The 24,939-nt window shown below is 41.6% G+C and overlaps 1 protein-coding gene across 1 annotated transcript in view; it reads right to left on the minus strand.

Moving 5' to 3' along the window:
• LOC124389836 (ryanodine receptor 3-like) overlaps positions 1 to 24,939 on the minus strand; it is a 462,748-nt gene that overhangs the window by 342,184 nt on the left and 95,625 nt on the right. Inside the window, exons 10-14 of the mRNA XM_046855362.1 lie at positions 12,647 to 12,803; positions 9,558 to 9,722; positions 9,195 to 9,316; positions 1,483 to 1,663; positions 229 to 364 (exon numbers count right to left, since the gene is read on the minus strand). Of these exons, the coding sequence (XP_046711318.1) occupies positions 229 to 364; positions 1,483 to 1,663; positions 9,195 to 9,316; positions 9,558 to 9,722; positions 12,647 to 12,803 (761 nt within the window). The remainder of the gene's footprint in view (positions 1 to 228; positions 365 to 1,482; positions 1,664 to 9,194; positions 9,317 to 9,557; positions 9,723 to 12,646; positions 12,804 to 24,939) is intronic.

Consider the following 24,939-nt stretch of genomic DNA (forward strand, 5'->3'; position numbering starts at 1 on the left):
ATAATTGCTCAGGGTAGCAGTACCAAACAAATAAAGTGGTCTGATAAATCACTCTTTAGCAACACAGAAAGATCTAGGAACTGGTTTAAACTTTAATAAACCATGAAATCATATTTGTACACAGAGAATAAATACGCTGGAGGACTATTTAATGACCAAACTAATTTGAACATGTAAAATGCTCTAACAGAAATAACATCTCCCTCAGTCTCAGGCATTATACTGTACCTAGAAGCTCATAGAGTAAGTTGAGAATGTCCTTCCAAGCTGTGCCAGCTTCCTTTCCCAAACATTCCCCAACATGTGCTGTACTGCTGTAGACACTCAAACGATCAATGCAGTTTGACACCAGTGTCAGCATTCCCTAAGACAGAAGACAAAGAGAGAAAGCAAGTTTAAAAGAACTAAAAAAAAGAGCTCTGCTGTCACAGTGACCATACAGTACTGTATGTGTCCTGCATATTTATCCTGAGTGCAAACCGCTCTAACCTTTAACTATGTGTTTTTCAACCTTGTCTTTAATCAAGGAACCAATTTCTATAACCAACAATATTATTATTAGACTCAATTGACATAATAGACATTTTATAGACTTAATTAGAAAAATATAATTGTTGATGCCTTTACTTCTCATTTGAGAAAATGCCTTAGATTATTTTCCAGGAAGACTTTGATTTGAAGAACAAAAAGCTTAAATAAAGCACAGCTCCATAAATAAAAAATTCGTTCATTACAGAATTCTGAGGTAGTTTTCAGGGTTCATGTCCAGTCACTGAAGCAAACCACTAACAAAAGATGTTAGCAAGTGGAAATATCAATATATACTGTATATAAAACAAGAAAACGAACAAGCTCGAATAATGATGTCCAGCAATAAATTCAATGGTTGTTTAACTGGCTTAATGTAATCTTATAAAAAGTACTTCTTGAAACATTTGATTATATTCAAGATATGTTTCCTTGTGTTAAGATGGCTTTTATTTGCAGGGATTCCACCAGAACTTATTTGGGCCATTTACTTAGTAGTAATTTACTTAGTAAAGAGAAAGTGTAATGCACAGTTGTGTTCCTACTTTGTGACAGCATAGCTGTGGTTGATTAGGTGCCCACAAACGTTTGACCATATGTAAAACAAAAGTAGAATATGATATAAGTCCATATGACTAACAATCACAGCATTTCTCAGATTTTATTACTAATTACTGTTCGTAAATTGTAAGCACCTGCGTACCTGGGTTTTATTTCTCTCCTGGGCTGATTAGACATATTGTATCTGGATTTGCATATTGCAGAATTAAATTTGAAAATGTTCAGCAGTTTCATAGGTGATTCTAGGTAATACACTAGCATACTCTGAAAAATGGAAAAATAGTTGTAACTATTCTACATCTGACCCTTGCCTGGTCCCTCAATAAATGTTCTCTCATTAAAAAAAAAAGAAAAAGACAAGTTGGCTTGTCAAAGCTGGTTAAGGACACTGACCTCCTGTTTGAAGAGGTTCTGGCGGTTCTTGAGTGAACGCAGCTTGATCTGCTTCTCTTCATGCTCAAGTTTGGCATCAGGGAGTTGAAAATATGTAATGAGATCATTAAGGGTCTGGAAAACCTCATCAATGGGAAGAGTAACAGATGTACGATTCTTGCCAGCAAGACTGTCCAGGTCCCTGATATAAAGGTTTATGAAGAGATAAGGTTCAGTGATCACAAGATTTAAACACATGACTAAAACCTTAGTTCCCTTTCAGGAACTCGAGCTGTGTCAAAACGCTTTGGGAACGCGCCTGAGTGTTCACGCTCTGAAACAATGTGTAACCAGTCAAAAATTGGACGCTGGCTGTCACACTGGCTGGGTGACGTCACAGCCAGGAAGTATAAAATGCACATAGAGTGAAGCCAGCGCCAGTGTCTGTTTGTTCACGAAGTGCAAGTGTGTATGTGTTGTATTTGTCAATCGTTTGTCTCCAAAAAAATAATAAATGAATCAAGCAAGAAGGTTAAGCACACTTTTCGGCTGTACGTTCCTCCTTGGGGCAAGGAGGCGCCCCTTCACAGCCAGATCCCCAAAAAGACCTGTCATCAAAGCCTTCCTTCTGATGACAGTCCTCAGATCGGTCACCTCAAGGGGGTTCGGCACTGAGCATCACACAGGATCCCCAACAGGGGGAGTGCGAGTCGCGATGCTACATGTCTGTACCTCCCGACAGACATTTCTGACAGAGTGAGCCACAGGTGCCTCTCTGTAGACACCAGGGCAGCCATGGACCAGCCAATTTTTTAAACAAAAAGCTTTGGTATCAAGCTCGATAAAACTTGGCCGGTTTATGAGCAGAAAGTGCCTTCATCCAGTAAATTAGATATTTCCCATCATGCACACAGATGTCCAGGTCTTGGGCAAAGCCTTTTCGGCCTGTCCCTTTACCCCCAGCTCGACAGTGTATTGTCACCTCCCGGGGGCGGAAAAAACATGGAGCGATGCAGCTGGTTGAAGAGACGCTTGCCAGCTACCTCTCTCCCGGGATTGCCTGCTCCCTTAGGACCCTAAAACTAGTAATATGTCTGTGCTCATGGGTAAAGCTTATGCTTCGGCAGGTCAAGCTGCTGCATCCCTGCACACCATGGCGGTGTTACAGGCGTATTAGGCTGACCTGCTGCATGAGCTGGATGTGGTTCACGAGGTGTTCAAGAGCTCCGCCACACAGTAGCTCTGGCTCTCAGAGGCACCAAAGAGACCGCTAGGGCCCTTGACTCGCACTCCCCCTGTTGGTCGAAGCCCCGTGAGGTGACAGATCTGAGGATTGACATCTTCAACAGGAAAGCTTTGACAAAAAAGTCCTGTCACAGAACTTCCTGGGGATCCGGCTGTAAAGGGGCACATTGCTGTATATGGTGCCCGCCCTGCCCCGGCCCACCCAGGGATCTGGTCCATTAACCCTGCAACCCGTGGTGCTCAGCAGCTCCTACATTTCCTGGGTTTTCACCTGGCACGTGCAGCTTTCTCCTGCCTGATTTGTGGCCATCCTTACGGCCGTCAGGAAGGTCAGAGAAGCACAGTCTCTCACTTTCTCTCACTTTGATGAGATCCTGGGTTCCTATCTCTAGGCCCCATGCTGGGAGTCACCAGGGAGCGATCATGAGTGGTAGCTCTGCCCAAGGTCTATGAGAAGGGCCCCATCTACTTTGGCACATCAACTTCTAGCACTGAAGCATTTCCTCCCAGACCTCAGAAATCACCACGTGCTGATCTGTATGGACAACATCGCGGTGGTCTCCTACAGCAACCTTCAAGCAGGTCTGTGCTCTCGCTCCCTGTACAGGCTGGTGCACCAGATCTTCCTTTGGGCCCTGGGGAAGCTCCTCTCATTGAGAGCAGTTTACTGGGGCTGGACGGTATGGCTCAGGCTTGGCTGAGGCAGCTTCTGTATGCCTTTCCCCCATTGCGCTGCTTCCATGAGTTCTGGAGAGAGTTTACAGGGATGGAGTCCGCCTCCTCCTGGTAGCTCTAAGGTGGCCCTCCATGGGACATGTCAGTCTTATTCCTTTCCCAGGTCGGGGGTGCCATATTTAACCCCCGCCCGGAGTTGTGGAGGCTGTGGTTGTGGCACCTGAGGGGGCACAGCTCTGAGGTTCTGGTCTCTCCACCAAGGTGGTACAGACCATTCTCCATTTCAGAGCTCCCTCAATGAGGAGGTCGTATGCTGCCAGATGGAGTCTGTTCTGCTTGTAGTGTGAGCACCACCAGCTGGATCCAGTCTATTGCCCAGTTGCCTTGGAGTTCCTCCAGGATAGTTCGCCAAGGAGTTGGCTTCTTCCACACTGAAAGTCTACGCAGCCGCTATTTCAGCATATCATGCCCCTTTAGCAGGGCAATCTCTGGACAGAAACCCTTGTAACGCATTTACTTCGCGGCACCCAGAGAAGCCAAGGCGCCTTGGCGGCACCTTTCCATCAAGACCGTGTTCTTGTTGGCCATTTGCTCTATTAAGAGAGTAGGAGACATGCGAGCCCTTTCTGTCTCCCCCTCCTTTCTGGAGTTCACCCCAAGTATGGCCAGTGTCTCTTCCTGTACCCCCGAACAGGTTACATCCCCAAGGTGCCCTCAGTCGTCCCACAACCTGTAAGGTTACAGACTTTCTATTCTCCTTCTTCCCCAGACTAGGAAAAACTGACCCGTCTGTGTCCGGTGTGTGCACTGGACACCTACGTCCACAAGACGGGTCCTTGGAGGAAAACTGCTTATCTGCTATGGCTCTCCCAGGAGAGGCCTCCCTGCTAATAAGCAGACACTAAACAGATGGATTATTGATGCTATTGCATCATCCTATGAGTCCTCCCCGCTCCTTTTGGGTGTGGCTGCCTCAAAAGCTTAGTCCACTGGAGTACCCCTCCAAGACATTTGCAACGCTGCAGGCTGTTCCAACCCGCTGACCTTTGTGCGGTTCTATAACCTGGACCGCAGTGCCTCTCCTGGCCCCTCTGTCCTCCCCTAGCTGTGCTTAAACATACACACTAGTCAGGGACTGGTCAGTCTGGCATGATTGGACACTCGTTTCCAAAGCATTTCGACGCAGCTCGAGTTCTTGAAAGGGAACGTCTCTGGGTTATGTATGTAACCCTAGTTCTCTGAGGGAACGAGACGATGCGTCTCTAAGCCAGACGTCTGGCCTCCCTGCAGTGCTTTCTTCTCCTTTACAGAAGCTGGTGCCGGCTTCACTCCATGTGTTTTATATTTCCTGGTCGTGACATCACTCCACCGGTGATGGCCAGAGTCAAATTTTTTACTGATTACACAGATTATTTTAGAGCGTGAACACTCGGGCGCATTGCCAAAGCATTTAGATGCAGCTCCCTCAGGGAACTACGGTTACATATGTCACCTAGAGACGTTATTAAAGAAATGATGTTCATGTGTTGACAAAAAGTATGACAGAAAGTGATAACATTTTGCTTTCAAAAAGTATATTTAATAATAGAATGTGATAGAATGGCCAAATTAAGTGTGCACAGCAGTATCAGTGATGCAAGAAAGCAGAGAAATTGTGAAAACTCTTCTGTACTGCAAGCTCTGATCTCTGAGGTATGCAATTTCATGCAAATCCGTTTAGAGATGTTGGGGTTGGTTAATTGTAACCAGTTCTATTTTTTCTGGAAACCCTGATCTCATTCATAAATCCCAAAAAGTTGGAAACAGAAAAATATTTGTCTTTGGAGGGTTAAATGATTTCTCCTCAGGTTCTTTTTGTGGTACATAGTTTTGATTCACTGCACAGTGAGCAGATACTGCATAATTTTGACCTCATGAGTCAGTTCCGCACTCGAATACTCGATTCTCATTACTTTGAAGGTGTGTCTTTAAACTGCTGAATGCTCAGGTGCTTCTAAACTAGGTTTGCAGAGAATGTTAATTATGCAATTCTAACAACATAAAGTGGAATATACAAAGTGCTGTTAATGACTAAACTTGCTAACAGGATACCTGATAATTCATAGCTTTGTATTAGAGTTTTTATTCCTTCAACACACAGTATTGTTCAAAATAATAGCAGTACAATGTGACTAACCAGAATAATCCAGGTTTTTAGTATTTTTTTACTGCTACGTGGCAAACAAGTTACCAGTTGGAGCAGTAGATTCTCAATAAAACAAACAAGACCCAGCATTCATGATATGCACGCTCTTAAGGCTGTGCAATTGGGCAATTAGTTGAAAGGGGGTGTGTTCAAAAAAATAGCAGTGTATGCCGTTGACTGTACAAACTCAAAACTATTTTGTACTATTTTTGTTTCTAGGATTTAGCATCCTGTGAATCACTAAACTAATATTTAGTTGTATGACCACAGTTTTTTAAAACTGCTTCACATCTGTGTGGCATGGAGTCAACCAACTTGTGGCACCTCTCAGCTGTTATTCCACTCCATGATTCTTTAACAACATTCCACAATTAATTTACATTTCTTGGTTTTGCTTCAGAAACAGCATTTTTGATATCACCCCACAAGTTCTCGATTGGATTAAGGTCCGGGGATTGGGCTGGCCACTCCATAACATTAATTTTGTTGGTTTGGAACCAAGACTTTTGCTCGTTTACTAGTGTGTTTGGGGTCATTGTCTTGTTGAAACAACCATTTCAAGGGCATGTCCTCTTTAGCATAAGGCAACATGACCTCTTCAAGTATTCTGACATATGCAAACTGATCCATGATCCCTGGTATGCGATAAATAGGCCCAACACCATAGTAGGAGAAACATACCCATATCATGATGCTTGCACCACCATGCTTCACTGTCTTCACTGTGTCCTGTGGCTTGAATTCAGAGTTTGGGGGTCGTTTCACAAACTGTCTGTGGCCCTTGGACCCAAAAAGAAAAATTTTACTCTCATCAGTCCACAAAATGTTCCTCCATTTCTCTTTAGGCCAGTTGATGTGTTCTTTGGCAAATTGTAACCTCTTCTGCACATGCCTTTTTAACAGAGGGACTTTATGGGGATTCTTGAAAATAGATTAGCTTCACACAGGCGTCTTCTAACTGTCACAGTACTTACAGGAAACTCCAGACTGTCTTTGATCATCCTGGAGCTAATCATTGGCTGAGCCTTTGCCATTCTGGTTATTCTTCGATCAATTTTGATGGTTGTCTTCCGTTTTCTTCCATGTCTCTCTGGTTTTGCTCTCCGTTTTAAGGCATTGGAGATCATTTTAGCTGAACAGCCTATAATTTTTTGCACCTCTTTATAGGTTTTCCCCTCTCCAATCAACTTTTTAATCAAAGTACGCTGTTCTTCTGAACAATATCTTGGACGACCCATTTTCCTCAGGCTTCCAAATGCATGTTCAACAAGTGCTGGCTTCATCCTTAAATAGGGGCCACCTGATTCACACCTGTTTTTTCACAAAATTGATGACCTCAGTGATTGAATGCCACACTGCTATTTTTTTGAACACACCCCTTTCAACTAATTGCCCAATTGCACAGCCTTACGAGCGTGCATATCATGAATGCTGGGTCTTGTTTGTTTTCTGAGAATCTACTGCACCTACTGGTAAGTTGTTTGCCACGTAGCAATAAAAAATATACTAAAAACCTGGATTATTCTAGTTAGTCACATTGTACTGCTATTATTTTGAACAATACTGTACATATTCTCTAACTTAGGAAGGATTGACCCCAGTTTAGGCTTTAATCTGTGTTTAGTCACTCCAGCCTCTCTCCAATATATCTACCTATTTAACTCCAGAAGTAATAAATATATTCTTTTATGAAAAAAAAAGTTTAATAAATGATTAATAAACATTGTTTTACAACATTCCATCTGTGGTACATTTTCATAATTCCATCTGAAAACCAGTTTATAAAATGAAGGTGGAGCCGAATCTGTTGAATGTTCTCTCTTTCAGTGAGCAAGAAAGAGAATAAAAGGCAGAGAGCCTTAAGAGCGAGAGAGATGCCAAGCTGCCGAGCTGTTTCTAGGCATAGGCAAACTGGGCAGTCGCCTAGGCGACAACCAGCTGCCCTGTTGCTCCCCTCACCTCACCTCCGTCCCACCACAAGTATTATTATTATTACTACTTAGTAAAAGTTTTTTCATTCTTCTTCTTCTTCCGTCTTCTCCCATTAGGGGTCGCCATAGTGGATCATCCGTCTCCATACATCTCCATACGTCTTCTACATCTGCCTCTTTCAAACCAAGTCCAGAAGTATGCATAGCCACTATTTACAACCATGATAATAAAAAAATTGAGAAAATGCACAATATATCAAGGGGCTGGCTAAAGCAGCAAAAACACCTTAGGTTCTACTCTTGTCAGCCAAGAACAAGAATCTGTGGTAAGAATGGACCCAAGCATGACAGCTCCAGATTAGATCTTCTTCTTCTTTCGGCTGCTCCCATCAGCGTTTACCACAGCAGATCATCCGTCTCCCTACCCCCTGTCTTTACATCTGCCTCTTTCAAACCAACGTCCTTCATGTCTTCCCACACCACATCCATAAACCTCCTCTTTGGTCTTCCTCTTTCCTATTTCCTGGTGGCTCCATACTCAGCATTCTCCTACCGATATAACCCATATCCCTTCTCTGCACATGTCCAAACCATCTCAATCGCCAAACTCCAAAATTATTCTACACACCACCATCCGATCCTGTCTAGCTACACTGTCCCCTGCCAACACCTTACAGTCTCCAATCTCCTTTAGGTTGCATCTCCTACATAGAACATAGTCCACATTATACATTCCTCCACTCTTACACATAAACCTATGATCCTCCATCTTCTTAAAATACGTATTTTTTTTAGCAAAATCTACCACCATCTGCCCTTCCACATTCCTCTCCTTGAGGCCATACATACCCATCACCTCCTCATCACCTCAATCACTAATCATTCATTTCTAGGTACCCTCTACACCACTTTCTTTAACTCACTCCAGAATTTTTCCTTATCCTCATCTCACAACCCACTTGTGAAGCATAGGCACTGATGACAATTATCATTACCTCTTTAACTTCCAGCTTCATGTTCATAACCCTATCAGAATCTCTCTTCACCTTCACTACACTCCTAACCCCTATACATTTCTCTTTCCATTCACACCATGAAATAACTGTTTGAACCCACCTAAAATGTTCCTGGCCTTACTCCTTTTCCACTTGGTCTCCTGAACACACAACATATCTACCTTTCTCCTCTCCATCATATCAGCTACCTCTCTCCTTTGACCAGTCATAGTTTACAGTACCCACTATAACCTTCTCTGTTACTTCTCCTTTTCCTGCTGTCTCTGTAGATGACTTTCTCCTCTCCTTCTTCTCCTTTGGGTTTAGAAGAAATATAATGAAGTAGAGGGTTTTTTTCCATTATGTTGCAATTTTTACGTATTTTGATTACTTTCGATTATCTGAGTAGTCTCTCTGGCAGGGAATGTTTGAACATACAAATAATGTGTACGGTGTGGGAGTGAAGCATTGTGGTGGGAGGCCGGAGGCATGGGTGGGGGTAATTAAAAGGGTGCCAAAAAGGCTAGAAACAGCCATGTGTGTATATGTGCATGCTTTCTTAACAGTAAAAAGTAAAAGAAAACATTAAAGCATGACTGTGGCAAAAAAACACCTGTTTTCCATTTATTCCCACCTGAGCCAGCAAGCTCTCCACACTATCATACTGATGGACCATGCAGACCATGGACCATGGTCCTATACCTGATAAAATGGCTGAAGAGTTGTGTGGTGTTGCGAATGATGCGTGCAGCACGTGATTCTTCATGCTGACAGCGTTGAAGTGTGAAGCCATCATCCATGTGTCCTTCTGCATGAAGACAGGCCTGACAGAAACCAAGGCACAAGTAGGAAGAGAGTATTATAAAATACGTTCATATTATGAAAAGCAATAACTAGAGAATCTAATAGAATATTAATAGAATCACAAGTAGGTGGCTGAAATTGAATTATCATCGACTGGCCATGTCATCAGGTCTAACATGTAAGCATATAAAAATTGTAATCAGTATAATATTGTAAATTGGTTAAATAACACCAAATGGAAAGAATACATAAGTGATTTACCCGTCTCGTGAGAGGCCCCAGTCGTGTTGATTTCACATCTGGTGCCTGATATGAGAGCCACAGGCCAGTGGCCATGTGCATGATGAAACAGAGTGAGTCTCCATACTTAATCTCAGGCACCCCCATACCCTCAACATCTTTTTTTGGACTCGACTCCAGCTTCTCCTGCGGAGTGAAACATCATGAAAGATTAGAGCTTTAATGTTGTAAAAATCAGTGTTAATGTTTAGCAAAAGATTAAATAAAAAGGGACAAGAGTAACCATGACATATAATAATGCACACCGTTCACCTTAACTGTTGATTTGTGTAAAGCTGCTTTGAGACAATGTCTGTTGTGAAACGCGCTATACAAATAAACTTGACTTGACATACATCATTCTAAAGGTCTAAGCCTCAAGGATCGCTTTTACATCCCTGTTTGTTTTTCCATGGAAAATGTATAACGAATGTATTTGCTGAATGTGTGTAAACAACATGCATAAAAAATGCAGTACTTACACATGTATTGTAATAACAATAAGTCCCAAACACATCCACTGCTGCAAATCCCAGTTTATTAAGAAATAAAGCCTCCACTGAACAACATGCTGTAAAGCATTTTTGCTCCAACCAAACAATAGTGTTGTAATTTAGATGGTTATTCTTTTGGTTACGTCACAGTGTATTGTCTGTATATGTTTCGGAATAACTTTATAAAAAATGACATCTTTCTAGTAAAAAAACAAATATGGCTGGTAGATATAGTGTTACAAAACAAATAAGACCACAAAAAAACAAAAAAACGGAAAAGAGGCTTTATTTTATAAAAAGAGGATTATCGGGCTTGAGCTTCCACTCTACAGGCAGGTGTCTGTTCTGCACCAACTATCATTTCAAAACATTTATTTCCAGCCAGTAACATTATGGAAATAAAATGATTGATGGAAAATGTAGCTAATGAGTTCAGGATTCTAACAATATATGGGAGGATTTTATTCCCCAGGTGGGCAAGTCTTAGTTTTATTACACTTTACAAACTCTTAGTGGTCAAACAGAGGAGCACGTGTAGTGCCCCAGAAAGTGATGCAGCTCTCAGTTCTGCACAAACAGCTGTTTTCAGCTTGTGCTAACTGGGCTTTGTTTACAAAAAAAAAAAAAGCAATTAAAATGGACAGTCAAAAAAGTTGATGTGTTAATGTGGAAAATATTTTGGGGGCGGAATAACAACAGAGACTTGGAGATCTGTATGGAGATAACAATTTTACAGTTTTATATGATTTTATAGGTTTTATAGGTGTGTATGTGTGTGTGTGTGTGTGTGTGTGTGTGTGTGTGTGTGTGTGTGTGTGTGTGTGAGAATTATTGAGATTGGATTGGAATGGCCGGACATCAATACAAATAGCCATGACTGTAAAGCAATTGCTGGTCTGGCTAAGTGGCCATCAATATCTGCCAAATCTGTTTCAATAGCCAAACATGTATAACAATAGCCTTTAATGGTCAGCCATTCATTTAAATGCAGACTGTAAGAATAGAGTTTGAATCGCCACCTGAGTTTAGCAATATCAACTTTGAATGATTGTTAGTAAAGCCCAAAGTGTCTTTTTCCAAAGATATCTAAATTGTGTATGTAGCACATTTTTGTTAACTGTTAACATTTAAAGTTACATAGGGCATTTTCAGCTGTGTCCTAAAATTTGGGCTGGGTGGGGCGTGGAGGACCAAACCAAACATAGTTTGTATGCATGTTTGTAGGAATCAAATTTTTCATGATCTCCTCATTCAATTTAAAATATAAACTCATGAAACATGTGGCTTTTACCCCATTACTTTTCTGGATTGCCACATTACTGATTTCATGCATTTATATATGAAGAAAAGAAAACATTTCAATTCAGGAAATTTATATTCACGGTACTTCATCATCTATAACTTATTATCTTTTCTAAATATATTTAAATTGTGCATGTAGCACATTTTTGTCAGGAACTGTTAACATTTAAATTTAGGTAGGGCATTTTTACCTGTGAGTCCCAGAATCTTGGGCGAATTCTAACAGGTTAAAGTCTTTACATCTTGACCCTTTATTCAAATTTCCAACTATAAAGCACTAAGAATCTTACATGTTATCTTACATTCCAAACTGAAATGCAATTGCCAGCTATATAGAAAAACATAAGTGTTCTCAAGGATTTCTACTCAGTGTGGAATAATTAATTGCTCCAGCATTGCCATGTGAGACCTTCAAAAGTTTTACAACACCTTTTATATGGTCAACTGATCTGTGTTAACACACAGCCCACAGTCAGCTCATATCAATCATAATGCTGTTAATTCTAGTTATTAATTTCAACATTCATATAAAATTAAAATGCATTTTTAGTCCCCTGATAAGCAGGTCAGCAAAAACTTTAACAATACATTTAATCATGGTTAGCATCATGTGCTGAGTAAACTGGGTATAAGGAAGCAATTTACAAAGATGGACAGATTAAGCCATTCAAGGAGATGGGCTGACCTCCATCTCTAAGATGACTCATAATTTTAGGATTACCCACACAGCATGCAAAGACTGAGACAGACAGATACACAGACATAAATTAATTTGCATATGAGAAAAGTTCACAAGCTAAACCATTGCTATTATTACTGAGACACTTTATATTTTATCACAATTATTTTTCCCATGGAATAATCGCTTGAAAATGACAAATGACATGAAATCCAAACATCTGTTTGAAAATTAAAATATAGATTTGCTAAGCAAGGGTGGTTTGACTACTCTTCATAGATCAGCAAATCTATTCCTGTTTGATTAACACATCTTCATTTTAATAAATAATATATCAGTCTGAAACCAATGTACAGGTCTTTGTTCTGGGTTGAGAAACATTAGGTGTCCTGAAGCTCACTGCTCTTACATAACATTCATAACTTTGAAGCCTCTATTTTCCTAAATTAGTTCTGATCCTAGATTAATATCCCTAATAAACATGTACAAAATTGACCAGGAAGAGCAGAAGCTTTTTGATTGATTGTGAAATGGTTACGATCCTTCAAACAGAGAGCAATTATGTCTGCTGTCCAAACAGGTGTAATGTCAGAGACCTTGGAAGATCGGAAGCAGAAGGTGGTGGAGGTTGTGTCTGATTTTTCCCGATCCTGCAGCACAAGGCCTTTGTCTTCAGTCAGAGCCAGATAATGACCTGTAGTTAGGTGGTGCAGGCGGAATGGCTGACCCCAGCGGATATGACTGCCACACCAACTGAACAACAGCACACACACATTAACACACACAAATCATGTCTACAATAACATACACAGGGTCTCTCTAAAGCCAATAAAACTAAACCAATGTAAAACTGATTAGCCCAAATGTTATTCTTACCCCCTCTCAAAATTGTGCATTATAAACCACTTAAAAAAAAATGTTTGTTCAGAAATCGACATCAAGTGTTGTAATAGTCTGTATGTATTAGCATGCTACAGTCCTGCCATACACCATACAGATGGTCCCCAAGTTACGATGGTTTGAAATAAAATTTTTGGATCTTACGATAGCAATACAACAAAATTGTGTAAAAAAAAAAAACTTAAATTTCACACAACAGGCACAGGCAGCAGCGTATGAAGTACGATACAATGGACGCACAGCTGGAATGAGCATATCTCTAGCAATGTGAGATGGCCCACTCTCGCTAGTGGTCGATGGAGTAAAGTTGTCTCAGTGTGGTTTTTTTCTGTTTTAAACAGCAATTTTTGTGATAAAAGCAGTTTTTCCAAGTACCCAAGTATGTCTCCTGCTTGCAGTGAAAAAAAAGAAGAGGAAAGCCATCAGTTTAGAGCAGAACATTCTAATTATATATTAGCATGAAGCAGGAAAGTCTGTCACAGTCATAGTACCATCTTTGACTTACGATTTTTTTTTACTTATGATTGGGTTGTCATATGTCATCATTACTTTGTATAAAGGCCATAGCACATTATTTATGTTCATATTCATCTAACCATTTTTGGATGTTGGGTCATGATGAACAAAAGCCAAAATATCCTAATAGAATAGGTTTACTTAAACATTTCTAAATTCATGTTTTTACAGCTCTTGCATTTCCAGTTCTTTTTCTACACTTTTAGTTCAATTCAATTAAATTTTTTGGGACAGGATGAAGATAATCACTGGATGCAGCTCGAAGTGGGGTAACACAAGTCTCTCTACCCCCTGAAACTACTGTAAATGTAGCACAGGGGAGAGTGTCCCTCCACCCACGATTCAAAGCACCTGGCCCAGGTGGAGTTTTTACCATGACTACTGAAGGCCTGCCCTGGGAGACCCTCTACAGCACATCTTTATGTGAAAAACATCCTGCATCATTCCAGTTCCAAAGAAACCACACCCTGGAGAGCTGAATGACTTTAGGCCAGTCGCCCACATAATAAAGACTATGGAGCAAGTGCTGCTACACCACATAAGGGAACAGGTCCTCCATGCACTCGTCAATCTTCAGTTTGCATACTAGGAAAAGGTGGGAGTGGAGGATGCCGTAATCTACGTTACACTGATCCCTCTCTCACCTGGACAGCGCAAGCAGAGCTGTAAGAATTAAATTTCTAGACTTCTTCAGTGCTTTCAACACCATCCAGCTGCTGCTCCTTAGAGATAAACTGACAGAAATGGGAGTGGGCTTACACCTGGTGGCATGGATCATGGACTAACTGACAGGCAGACCTCACTACATGTGACTGGGGGACTACAGGACTGACACTGCCGTCAGCAGTATGGGAGCACCGCAAGAGACTTCGCTCTTTCCGCTCCTGTTCACCTTGTATATGTTGGATTTTCAATACAACTCAGAGTCCTGCCAAATGGTTAGGATGGTGGTGGACTTCATGAGATCCAGGCCTAAACCAAAGTCTGTAACTATCAACAGTGGCTGTGTAGAGATTGTAAAGACTTACATATACCTGGGAGTGCAGCTGGATGATAGAATGGACTGGACTGCCACCACAGATGCTTTGTGCAGGAGAGGACAGAGCCAGCTGTACTTCCTCACAAGTCCTTCAGGACTGTAGTGCCCCCCTTTGGCTAACTGGATTGATATTTTGTCAACAAGACAAGCATTTCATGCTTAAACCCCTAATAATAATAAAAAGCTCTACAATAACAATAGGGTTTCAGCATTTCATGCTTAAACCCCTAAAATATATTTAGCACATTTATTTAAAAAAAAGCTAAAACTGGCTTTAATTAACTAGCAATATGTTTACAACCTGACCAGAGTCCATTTGTCCGATTTAGAAATGCACATCTGTGTGTGTATAAGGCCCTAAGACTTCACAGTGCATACCAGACCAAAACCAGGAATTCTTATATACCCCTGCAAATTATTCTCTCCCACCCCTGTACATATGGACTCCATATCCCTATTTATAATACTGCTACTTATTGTAAATAGGCCAGTTGTGCATTTCTAGTTAAATGCTAACTGCATTTCATTGGCTCTGTACATGTACCTTGCACAATTACAAAGTTTAATCTAATCTAAAACTGTGTTGAGACAAACACTATGTAACATCTGGTGGGTGTCATTCAGATTTCATGTCCCAGGTATTCACTTTTAACCCTTGACATCTGCTTTTCAATCAAAGGATGAACACCACGGCTTACACTTTTTTTGAAAGTTTGTATACCACAGTGTTATACCCCTACCCTGGAAGACACAAAGCAGGACTAACCCTGACCTCTCCAGCTGACTTCAAAGCAGCATTCAACTGATAACACAAGCCAGTCCCTATACCTTACACAGTACACACACACACACCACACACACACATACCACCCCGAAAGCCAGATAACCCCCTGGCCTCTCTGGTTGACTCCACAGGGACCCTCAAACCATAAAAAAATTCACTCTCGAAACTCCCCAGTACGTCTGTTTGTGACACACACACACATATACAGACACACACACACCAAAAGGGAGCATGAATTTTTAACTTTTTGTTTATTTCTATTTTCATTTTTATTTTCTTTATTTCATTTTGTTTGTTTGTGTAGTTAGTTTTATGTTGTGTTTGTCTCATTCATTAAACGCCGTATTTTTCATAAGTGATTGTCTCTGAGTGCCGCTCACATTTTAAGGTTCTTGCAACATTCGATCTGAACTACATGCTCTATTAATTGTACAGTATAAAGTAAAGAAGGGTTGCGTCTTTCTCAGCCGGGGAGATACCTCTTTTATAGGATCAATAAAAGATTATAATGTCTGTTCGCCGGACGAACAGACCAAATAAGTGTAATGTTAATTCCATTACTGTCAATTCAACTTGATTTAAATATTTAGGAGTAACTATAACCCGTTATAATTACTTATAAATATTTCTTTTTCTTTGCGAACTAAATTCGCTACATATAAAGGTGGAGAATGCGGGCAAACTGTTGTTTAAACTATATACTCATTTTATCTTTTTTTCATTTGTTTTTTCCTTGTCTCTCCCATTTGCTAAATATAATGGTGGAGAATGCGGGCAATGAGGTTATTCAAACGATATACTCATTTTATCTTTATAAATTTTTTCCCTCTTCTCTCCCATTTGCTAAATATAATGGTGGAGAATGCGGGCAAACTGTTGTTCAAACTATATACTCATTTTATCTTTATTAATTGTTTTTCCCTCTCCTCTCACATTCTCTACAACTATAAGGACAAATATTTGAGGACACCTGACCATAAGATTTGTATGTGTTTTTTGAACAACCCATTCCACAGTTAGTTCCAGCTTGCTGTTATAATAACCTTTACTATTGTGGACAATGTTTCATTAAATTCTGAAGTGTGGTTGTGCTCATTCAGCCACATGGGCTGAGTAAAGTCAGGTAATAATGAAGGATGAGGAGCCCCAAGGGTACCGTCAGTGTTCCAATTCATCAATAGGGCTGAGGCCAAAGCGTTATACTAGGCCACCCATGCTAAGCTCACTTTGTGCATATCTGAAATTCATGCTGGAACAGGTTTGGGTCTCCAAAGTTCAAGTGAAAAAAAATTTAATGCTACCACATCCAAAGGCATAATGTGGTAACTGTTTTTGAGTTTGTTTACCATAATGTGTTGGTTCCATAACTGTTTATGAGTTTATAACTGTTTACCATAATGTGGTAATAGTTTGTGGAAGAACCACTTTATCGCTGGAAAGTTCTGGTCCCTAAAAGTATTTGTTTATCCCTGATGAGCAAGCTAGTGGTGACTGTGATAAGAAAAACTCCCTGAGATGATATAATGAAGAAACCTTGAGAGGAACCAGACTCAAAAGAGAACCATCCTCATCTGTGTGGCACCGATTGTCTATTCATTGCAGTTCCATTTATTGTTTCACAGATAGAGCAATCATTGTAAGAAATGGTAGCCCAGTGTTAAGACGATGGACTACTGATTGAAAGTTTGTAGGATCAAATCCCATGACTGACAAGCACTTCACCAAGGCCATACTCCTCAGTTGCATAAGCGTAAATCAAAATAATCAAAATAATAACATCTGCCATAAATGCTATAAATGTAAATAGTGAAACAGGACTACTAGGACTCTTCCTCTATCTGTCCAGGCAAATTGGATGAACATTATCTCTAATTAACTTGGTAAAACCTTTTTTTGTGACTTAGCATGAACAACAGTTAACAAAAAGATCAGATATCTAATATGTAAAAGTTTAGTAGTCAAAATAGGCATGAAATGGAAATGAAATGGTTTTAATTTCTTATACATATAAATGTATACAGTATCCCACAAAAGTGAGTACACCCTTCACATTTCAGCAACTATTTTAGTATATATTCCCAAGGGACAATACTATAGAAATTAAACTTAAATACTGTATATTTAATGAATGGAAGATGGCACCGCCCGAGTGGCAGCCTGCTGCAACAGCTCCCGTTTAAGTTTGAACTCTTTTCCTTTTTTTTTTTTTTTTTTTTTTTAGCAATTTGTGTTTTTCTTTTCCAGTGTATGTGGCTGTAAATGTGAACTACACTATGGTCATCAAAGTTACAGAGTTTGTTCTGTTTTGTCTACCTTTTTTCACTTTTTTCATAGTTGTATCTGGTCACTCTGTTACAGCTGTGGTCCTATTGTTTACACCAGGGATCAGCTGTTAGCATTCCGCAAAACGGAGGTGCTACTCCAGGAAAAAAACTGATGTGAGCTTAAAAGGAGAAGACAGGGGGAACCAAGCTGGTGCTCTGTGTTAGGCCAAAAGGAGACATTACAGACCAACTCTCCCATCCACCATCATGGGGAATGTGAGATCTTTACCCAACAAGATGGACGCATTAGTTGATCTTACCCAGCATCAGATTGAATTCCGGGAGTGTAGCACTACAGACCAGTAGCACTGACCCCACATCTGAGGAAGCCGTTTGAGAGGCTTGTGCTTACATATCTCTGACCTCTGGTGAGCCCATCAATGGATCCACTTAAGTTTGCCTACCAGCCAGGAATAGGCATGTAGGACGCTGTCATCTCACTCCTTAATAGGGCTTTTCTACACCTGGAAAAAGCTAGGAGCACAGTAAGAGTCATGTTTTTTGACTTCTCTAGTGCTTTTAACACCATCCAACCTACGCTTCTAAAGGATAAGCCGGTGTACATGGGGTGGACCATCATCTTTCTACCTGGATACTGGAAACTGACCATGATATGTGAGGACTCATGACTGCAAATCTGACATGGTTGTCTGCCACACTGGAGCCCCACAAGGAATGGTCCTGGCTCTGTTCTTTTTCACTGTCTACACTGCAGACCTCATGTTCAGCTCAGCAACCTGTCACCTGCAGAGGCTCTCTGATGACTCTGCCATAATCGGCCTGATCACAGATGTTGATGACAATAGAGTACAAAGAACTGATCCAGGTTTTTAGAGACTGGTGCTATCAGAGCTGCCTCCAGATAAATGAGGGTAAACCAAAGAATTGGTGGTGGATTTCCACAGGCACAAACACATCTCACTATCACCAGTGAACATTCAGGGAAAGGACATTGATAATGTGAACTCCTATAAATACCTGGGTGTTCATCAGAACAGCAAACAGTACTAAAAAGACAACACAAAAGCAATTTATTATAAAGCACAGAGCAGAAATTTTCTGCTGAGGAGATTAAGGTATTTTGGAGTGCAGGGAGCACTACTGAACCATCTCTACTGCACACAGAAAGAGACTGGACAAGTTGATCAGAAAGGCTAGCACAGACCTGGGGATTCCCATGGACACTAGACAAGAAATGGAAGAAAGGAGGATGGTAGCTAAGCTGGAGAACAACTCCCACCACTTGTATGAAACAGTTAATATCTGAGCAGCTCCTTCAGGGACAGACTGTTACATTCTAAGTGTCTGAAGGAGCAATACCAAGGTATTTTCTTCCGCTGTTATTAGACTATACAATTAGAACTGCTCCCAGTGAACAGACATCATCACGCACACTATTACTGTTTATTTTGACTCTGCAATAATGATACCCTAAATCTTTGTGCAATAACATCTGTGCAATAAAACTATTTTAAACTGTGCAATACTACCTAGTGCAATTTGTTAAAAGTGTAACTACTGTATTGTTTGTTTATTTTCTTTTGTATTTATACACTGTACTGTATATATTTGCATTATGTCTGTCTCTTATTTTAACCCAGCCATTAGGGAGGCACAAGCCAGTGCATTCTTAGTGCCGGTCCCAAGCCCGGGTAAATGGGGAGGGTTGAGTTAGGAAGGGCATCCAGCGTAAAACATGTGCCAAATCAAATATGCGGATCACAAATGAGAATTCCATACCGGATCGGTCGAGGCCCGGGTTAACAACGACCGCCACAGGTATCGTTAGCCAACAGGGTACCGGTGGAAATTGGGCTACTGTTGGCCGAAGGAGGAGAAGGAGAGGAGGAAGACGTCTACAGAGACGGCAGGGAAAGGAGCAGTGTAGGAGAGTGGAGGTTAGGGTTGGTACTTTAAATGTCGGTACTATGACGGGAAAGGGAGAGAGATAGCTGATATGATGGAGAGGAGAAAGGTAGATATGCTGTGTGTTCAGGAGACCAAGTGGAAAGGGAGTAAGGCCAGGAACATTGGAGGTGGATTTAAACTGTTTTATCATGGTGTGGATGGAAAGAGAAATGGTGTAGGGGTGATTCTGAAGGAAGAGTACAGTAAGAGTGTAGTGGAGGTGAAGAGAGTTTCTGATAGGGTGATGATCGTGAAGGTGGAAGTTGAAGGATGATGATAAATGTCATCAGTGCCTATGCTCCACAAGTTGGCTGTGAGATGGAGGAGAAGGAAAGATTCTGGAGTGAATTAGATGAAGTGGTAGATGGTGTACCTAGGAAAGAACGATTGGTGATTGGGGCAGATTTTAATGGGCATGTAGGTGAAGGGAACAGAGGTGATGAGGAGGTGATGGGTAGGTATGGTTTTAAGGAGAGGAATGTGGAAGGGCAGATGGTGGTAGATTTTGCTAAAAGGATGGAAATGGCAGTGGTGAACACTTATTTTAAGAAGAAGGAGGATCATAGGGTGACGTATAAAAGTGGAGGAAGGTGCACACAGGTGGACTATGTGCTATGCAGGAGATGCAACCTGAAGGAGATTGGAGACTGTAAGGTGTTGGCAGGGGACAGTGTAGCTAGACAGCATCGGATGGTGGTCTGTAGGATGGTTTTGGAGGCGAAGAAGAAGAGGAGGAGAGTGAGGACTGAAAGAAGAATAAGATGGTGGAAACTGAAGGAGGAAGAGTGTAGTGTGAGGTTCAGGGAAGAGGTCAGAGAGAGGCTCAGTGGTGTTAAGGAGGTGTTGGATGATTGGGCAACTACTGCAGGAGTGATGAGGAGGCAGCTAGAAAAGTACTTGGTGTGACATCTGGAAATAGAAAGGAAGACAAGGAGACGTGGTGGTGGAATGAGGAAGTGCAGGAGAGCATAAGGAGAAAGAGGTTGGCAAAACAGAAGTGGGATAGACAGAGTGATGAGAAAAGTAGGCAGGAGTACAAGGAGATGCGGCAGCAGGTTAAGAGGATGTGGCGAAAGCCAAGGAAAAGGCATATGAGGAGCTGTATGAGAGGTTGGACACTAAGGAAGGAGAAAAGGATTTATACAGATTGGCCAGGCAGAGGGACCGAGCTGGAAAGGATGTACTGCAAGTTAGAGCAGTAAAGGATGGAGAGGAAATGTGTTGACTAGTGAGGAGAGTGTGTTGAGAAGGTGGAGGAGTATTTTGAGCAGCTGATGAATGAGGAAAATCAGAGAGAGAAGGTTGGATGATGTGGAGTTGGTGAAGCAGGATGTAGATAGGATTAGTAAGGAGGAAGTGAGAGCAGCGATTAAGAGGATGAAGAGTGGAAAGTCGGTTGGACCAGATGACATACCGGTAGAAGCGTGGAGATGTTTAGGAGAGATGGCAGTGGGTTTTGACCAGATTGTTTAACAGGATTTTGGAAGGTGAGAAGATGCCTGAGGAATGGAGAAGAGTGTGCTGGTACTGATCTTTAAGCATAAAGGAGATGTGCAGACCTGCAGTAACTACAGGGGAATTAAGTTGATCAGTCACACCATGAAGTTATGGGAAAGAGTAGTGGAAGCCAGGTTGAGAGAAGAGGTGACCATCTGTGAGCAACAGTATGGTTTCATGCCGAGGAAGAGCACCACAGATGCCTTATTTGCTTTGAGAATGTTGATGGAGAAGTATAGAGAAGGACAGAAGGAATTGCATTGTGTATTTGTGGATTTAGAGAAAGCCTACGACAGAGTGCCAAGAGAGGAGTTGTGGTATTGTATGAGGAAGTCAGGTGTGTCAGAGAAGTATGTGAGGGTGGTGCAGGACATGTATGAGGACAGTGTGACAGCAGTGAAGTGTGCAGTAGGTACGACAGACTGGTTTAGGGTGAAGGTTGGACTGCATCAAGGATCGGCCCTGAGCCCTTTCCTGTTTGCAGTGGTGATGGACAGGTTGACGGACGAGGTCAGACAGGAGTCTCCTGGACTATGATGTTTATGGATGATATTGTGATTTGTTGTGAGAGTAGGGAGCAGGTTGAGAAGAGCCTGGAGAGGTGGAGATATGCGCTGGAGAGAAGGGGAATGAAACTCAGTAGGAGTAAGACAGAATACATGTGTGTGAATGAGAGGGAGGGCAGTGGAGTGGTGCGGTTGCAGGAGAAGAGCTTCAGAAGGTGGAGGAATTCAGGTACCTGGGGTCAACAGTGCAAAGTAATGGAGAGTGTGTTAGAGAAGTGAAGAAAAGAGTGCAGGCAGGGTGGAGTGGGTGGAGAAGAGTGACAGGAGTGATTTGTGATAGTAGGGTATCTGCAAAATGAAAGGGAAAGTTTATAGGACTGTGGTGAGACCTGCGATGTTGTATGGATTAGAGACAGTGGCATTGAGTAAAAGACAGGAGGTGGAGCTGGAGGTAGCAGAGCTGAAGATGTTGAGGTTTTCGTTGGGAGTGACGAGGATGGATAAGATTAGAAATGAGTTTATTAGAGGGACAGCGATGTAGGATGTTTTGATGACAAGGTGAGGGAGGCGAGATTGAGATGGTTTGGACATGTGCAGAGGAGGGACATAAATTATATTGGTAGAAGAATGCTGAGGATGGAGCCACCAGGTAGGAGGAAAAGAGGGAGGCCAAGAAGGAGGTTCATGGATGTGGTGAGGGAAGACATGCAGGTAGTTGGTGTAAAAGAGGCAGATGTAGAGGACAGGGTGGTATGGAGACGGATGATCCGCTGTGGCGACCCCTAATGGGAGCAGCCGAAAGAAGAAGAAGAAGATGTCTGTCTCTTATTTTAGAGTAGTCAATGTGCAGCTTGTATTTGAACAACCTAATTTTAATATTATAAACACATGAGAAATTAAATTGGAAATAAAACACACATCAGTGGTATTCGTTTCTTATTATGTCTCTCTCTCTCTATAGACTGTCTAATTCCTTTTTTCACAGGGCAACAACAAAACAACCAAAAATAATAATAATTTCCTTCAATTAAAAAAAGCAATCATTCAACCATTAACAGTTCATGCCTTAGAGTAGAAAAAGTGCATAAAGACAATATTAATTCGAGCTCAGTTTGCTACACTCTGATTTACTTTGATTGGTTGAAGAGAGATACCTGCATCTCTTCTTCTATACAAGTGCATCATGTCTGGGTTCTGAGCTGAGGAAATCCTCAGGATAGAGTGAAGATGTTCATCAGTGAGACTCCTGAGTGGTGTTTTGTTCATCTTCATTAAAGAGAACAGTTACACACAGATATGTGCTGCTGAACACAGAGAGCATTTGAGCAGTTTGGACACGGAGTTGGAGCAGTGTGTCTGGGAGGAAACATGGAAACTGTGCAGCACACACAGAGTCGTACTTTGACTTGAAATCACTCCTGTCTCTACACTGGAGTTCAATCAGCTCTATTTGGAGGTTGGTTGGTGCGCTTTCCACGTCAACCACAAACGGATTACTGAGCAGATCAAATCTGCATTTCTGGGCTTCAAAGTTGGTAAATCTCCGGGTAAATTCAGCGTTGAGTATGCAGAGTTTTTCAGCGGTCCCGACTGACGCGCCCGTGCACTAACAAAGCATTCTGGGATTTGTAGTATTAGCGGAGCATTCTGGGATTTGTAGTATTAGCGGTGTATGGGCTATACACTGGCGGGCAGCTCTAATACACATTTGATATGATCTCGCAGGCCAGATTTGGCCCGCTGGCCTGAGTTTGACACCCCTGGCCTACGCCGTCTTTGTGGAGAACAACGATTCTAATTCTCTTTGTTCTTTGCCATGAGGTGGCATGTTAACCATCCAGAGGTCAGTATGAAAGAATTGCACTCAAAGCACCAAATTTTAACTTCTCTAATACAAGATAGACAAATTGTATGGTCCTGTCATATATATATATATATATATATATATATATATATATATATATATATATAGCTGGCAACAAAACTAAAATATATATATATATATATTTTTTTTTTTTTTTTTACTGGTCATAAGGAGCCCAGCTTTCAGGCTGAGGGTAACCAGAAGTGGGTGAATGATCTGAATATATTCTTTAACAAATTTGATCAGCTCCGCCCCCATCCAGTCCCCCCTTCTGCAATCCCCCTTCTCTGCTTCCACAGCAAGCAGCTCCAGCCCCACCTCTCTCTGCACTGCTATCAGCTCACAGTCAATACACAACACACCTAACTTCCCGCCCCCCGCCGATTCCCTCCAGTCAACACTCCAACCAATACACACTACCCCTCACAGAAGCCCAGGTGAGAATGGAGCTCAGGAAGGTCAAAGCGAGGAAGGCTGCGGGCCCAGACGGCATCGGCTCCAGGCTACTTAAGACCTGTGCAGACCAGCTGTGCGGCATATTGCTCACTTCCTCGCTTTGATCTTCCTGAGCTCTACGCAGGAAAATATCCTGCGTGGTGCCTGTTCCAAAGACGTCGTGCCAAAAAGACTTTAAAGACTATCGACCAGTAGCACTGACCTCGCATCTGAGGAAAACATTGGAGAGGCTGGTGCTCACTCATCTCCGACCTCTGGTGAGTCCATCAATAGATCCACTTCAGTTTGCCTACCAACCTACCATTGGAGTGGAAGACGCAGTCATCTTGCTCCTAAATCGGCTATTTCACACCTGGAAAAAGCTGGGAGCACTGTGAGAGTCATGTTTTTTGACTTTTCTAGTGCTTTTAACACCATCCAACCTGTGCTCCTGAGGGATAAAATGGTGTACATGAAAGTGGACCATCATCTGTCTGCCTGGATACTGGACTACCTCACAGACAACCACAGTATGTGAGGACTCGTGACTGTGAGTCTGACATAATTGCCCGCAGGGAACGGTTCTAGCCTCGTTTCTCTTCACCCTCTACACTGCTATCATCATTGCTGGAGAACGTCTCTCACCCCCTGTATGTAACTGTTTCATCGTTGCTCCTTCAGTGACAGACCAGTTACATCCTAAGTGTCTGAAGGAGCGTTACAGAAGGTCTTTTCTCCCTGCTGCTATTAGACTTTACAATCAAAGCTTCTCCCAGTAAACCAGTCACCATAATACACACTGTTATTACTGTTTAACTGTGTTAACATTACCTGTGTGCAATATTACCTGCAACACGTGCAATATTACCTGCAATACGTGCAATACCACCTGTGTGCAATACTAACCTGCAATACATACTTTTTCCCTTATTTGTATTTATACATTGTACTGTGTATATACTGTATATTATAGTATGTGTATATTCTTTTTATATATTTGCATTTATTTTTATTTCTTTCCTTTGCTGCTGTAACAAAGAAATTTCCCCACTGTGGGACGAATGAAGGTATATCTTATCTTATATATAGAGAGACACATACATTTATTTATTTATT

Source organism: Silurus meridionalis, chromosome 8, assembly GCF_014805685.1.
Source record: "Silurus meridionalis isolate SWU-2019-XX chromosome 8, ASM1480568v1, whole genome shotgun sequence".
NCBI classification, from domain to species: domain Eukaryota; kingdom Metazoa; phylum Chordata; class Actinopteri; order Siluriformes; family Siluridae; genus Silurus; species Silurus meridionalis.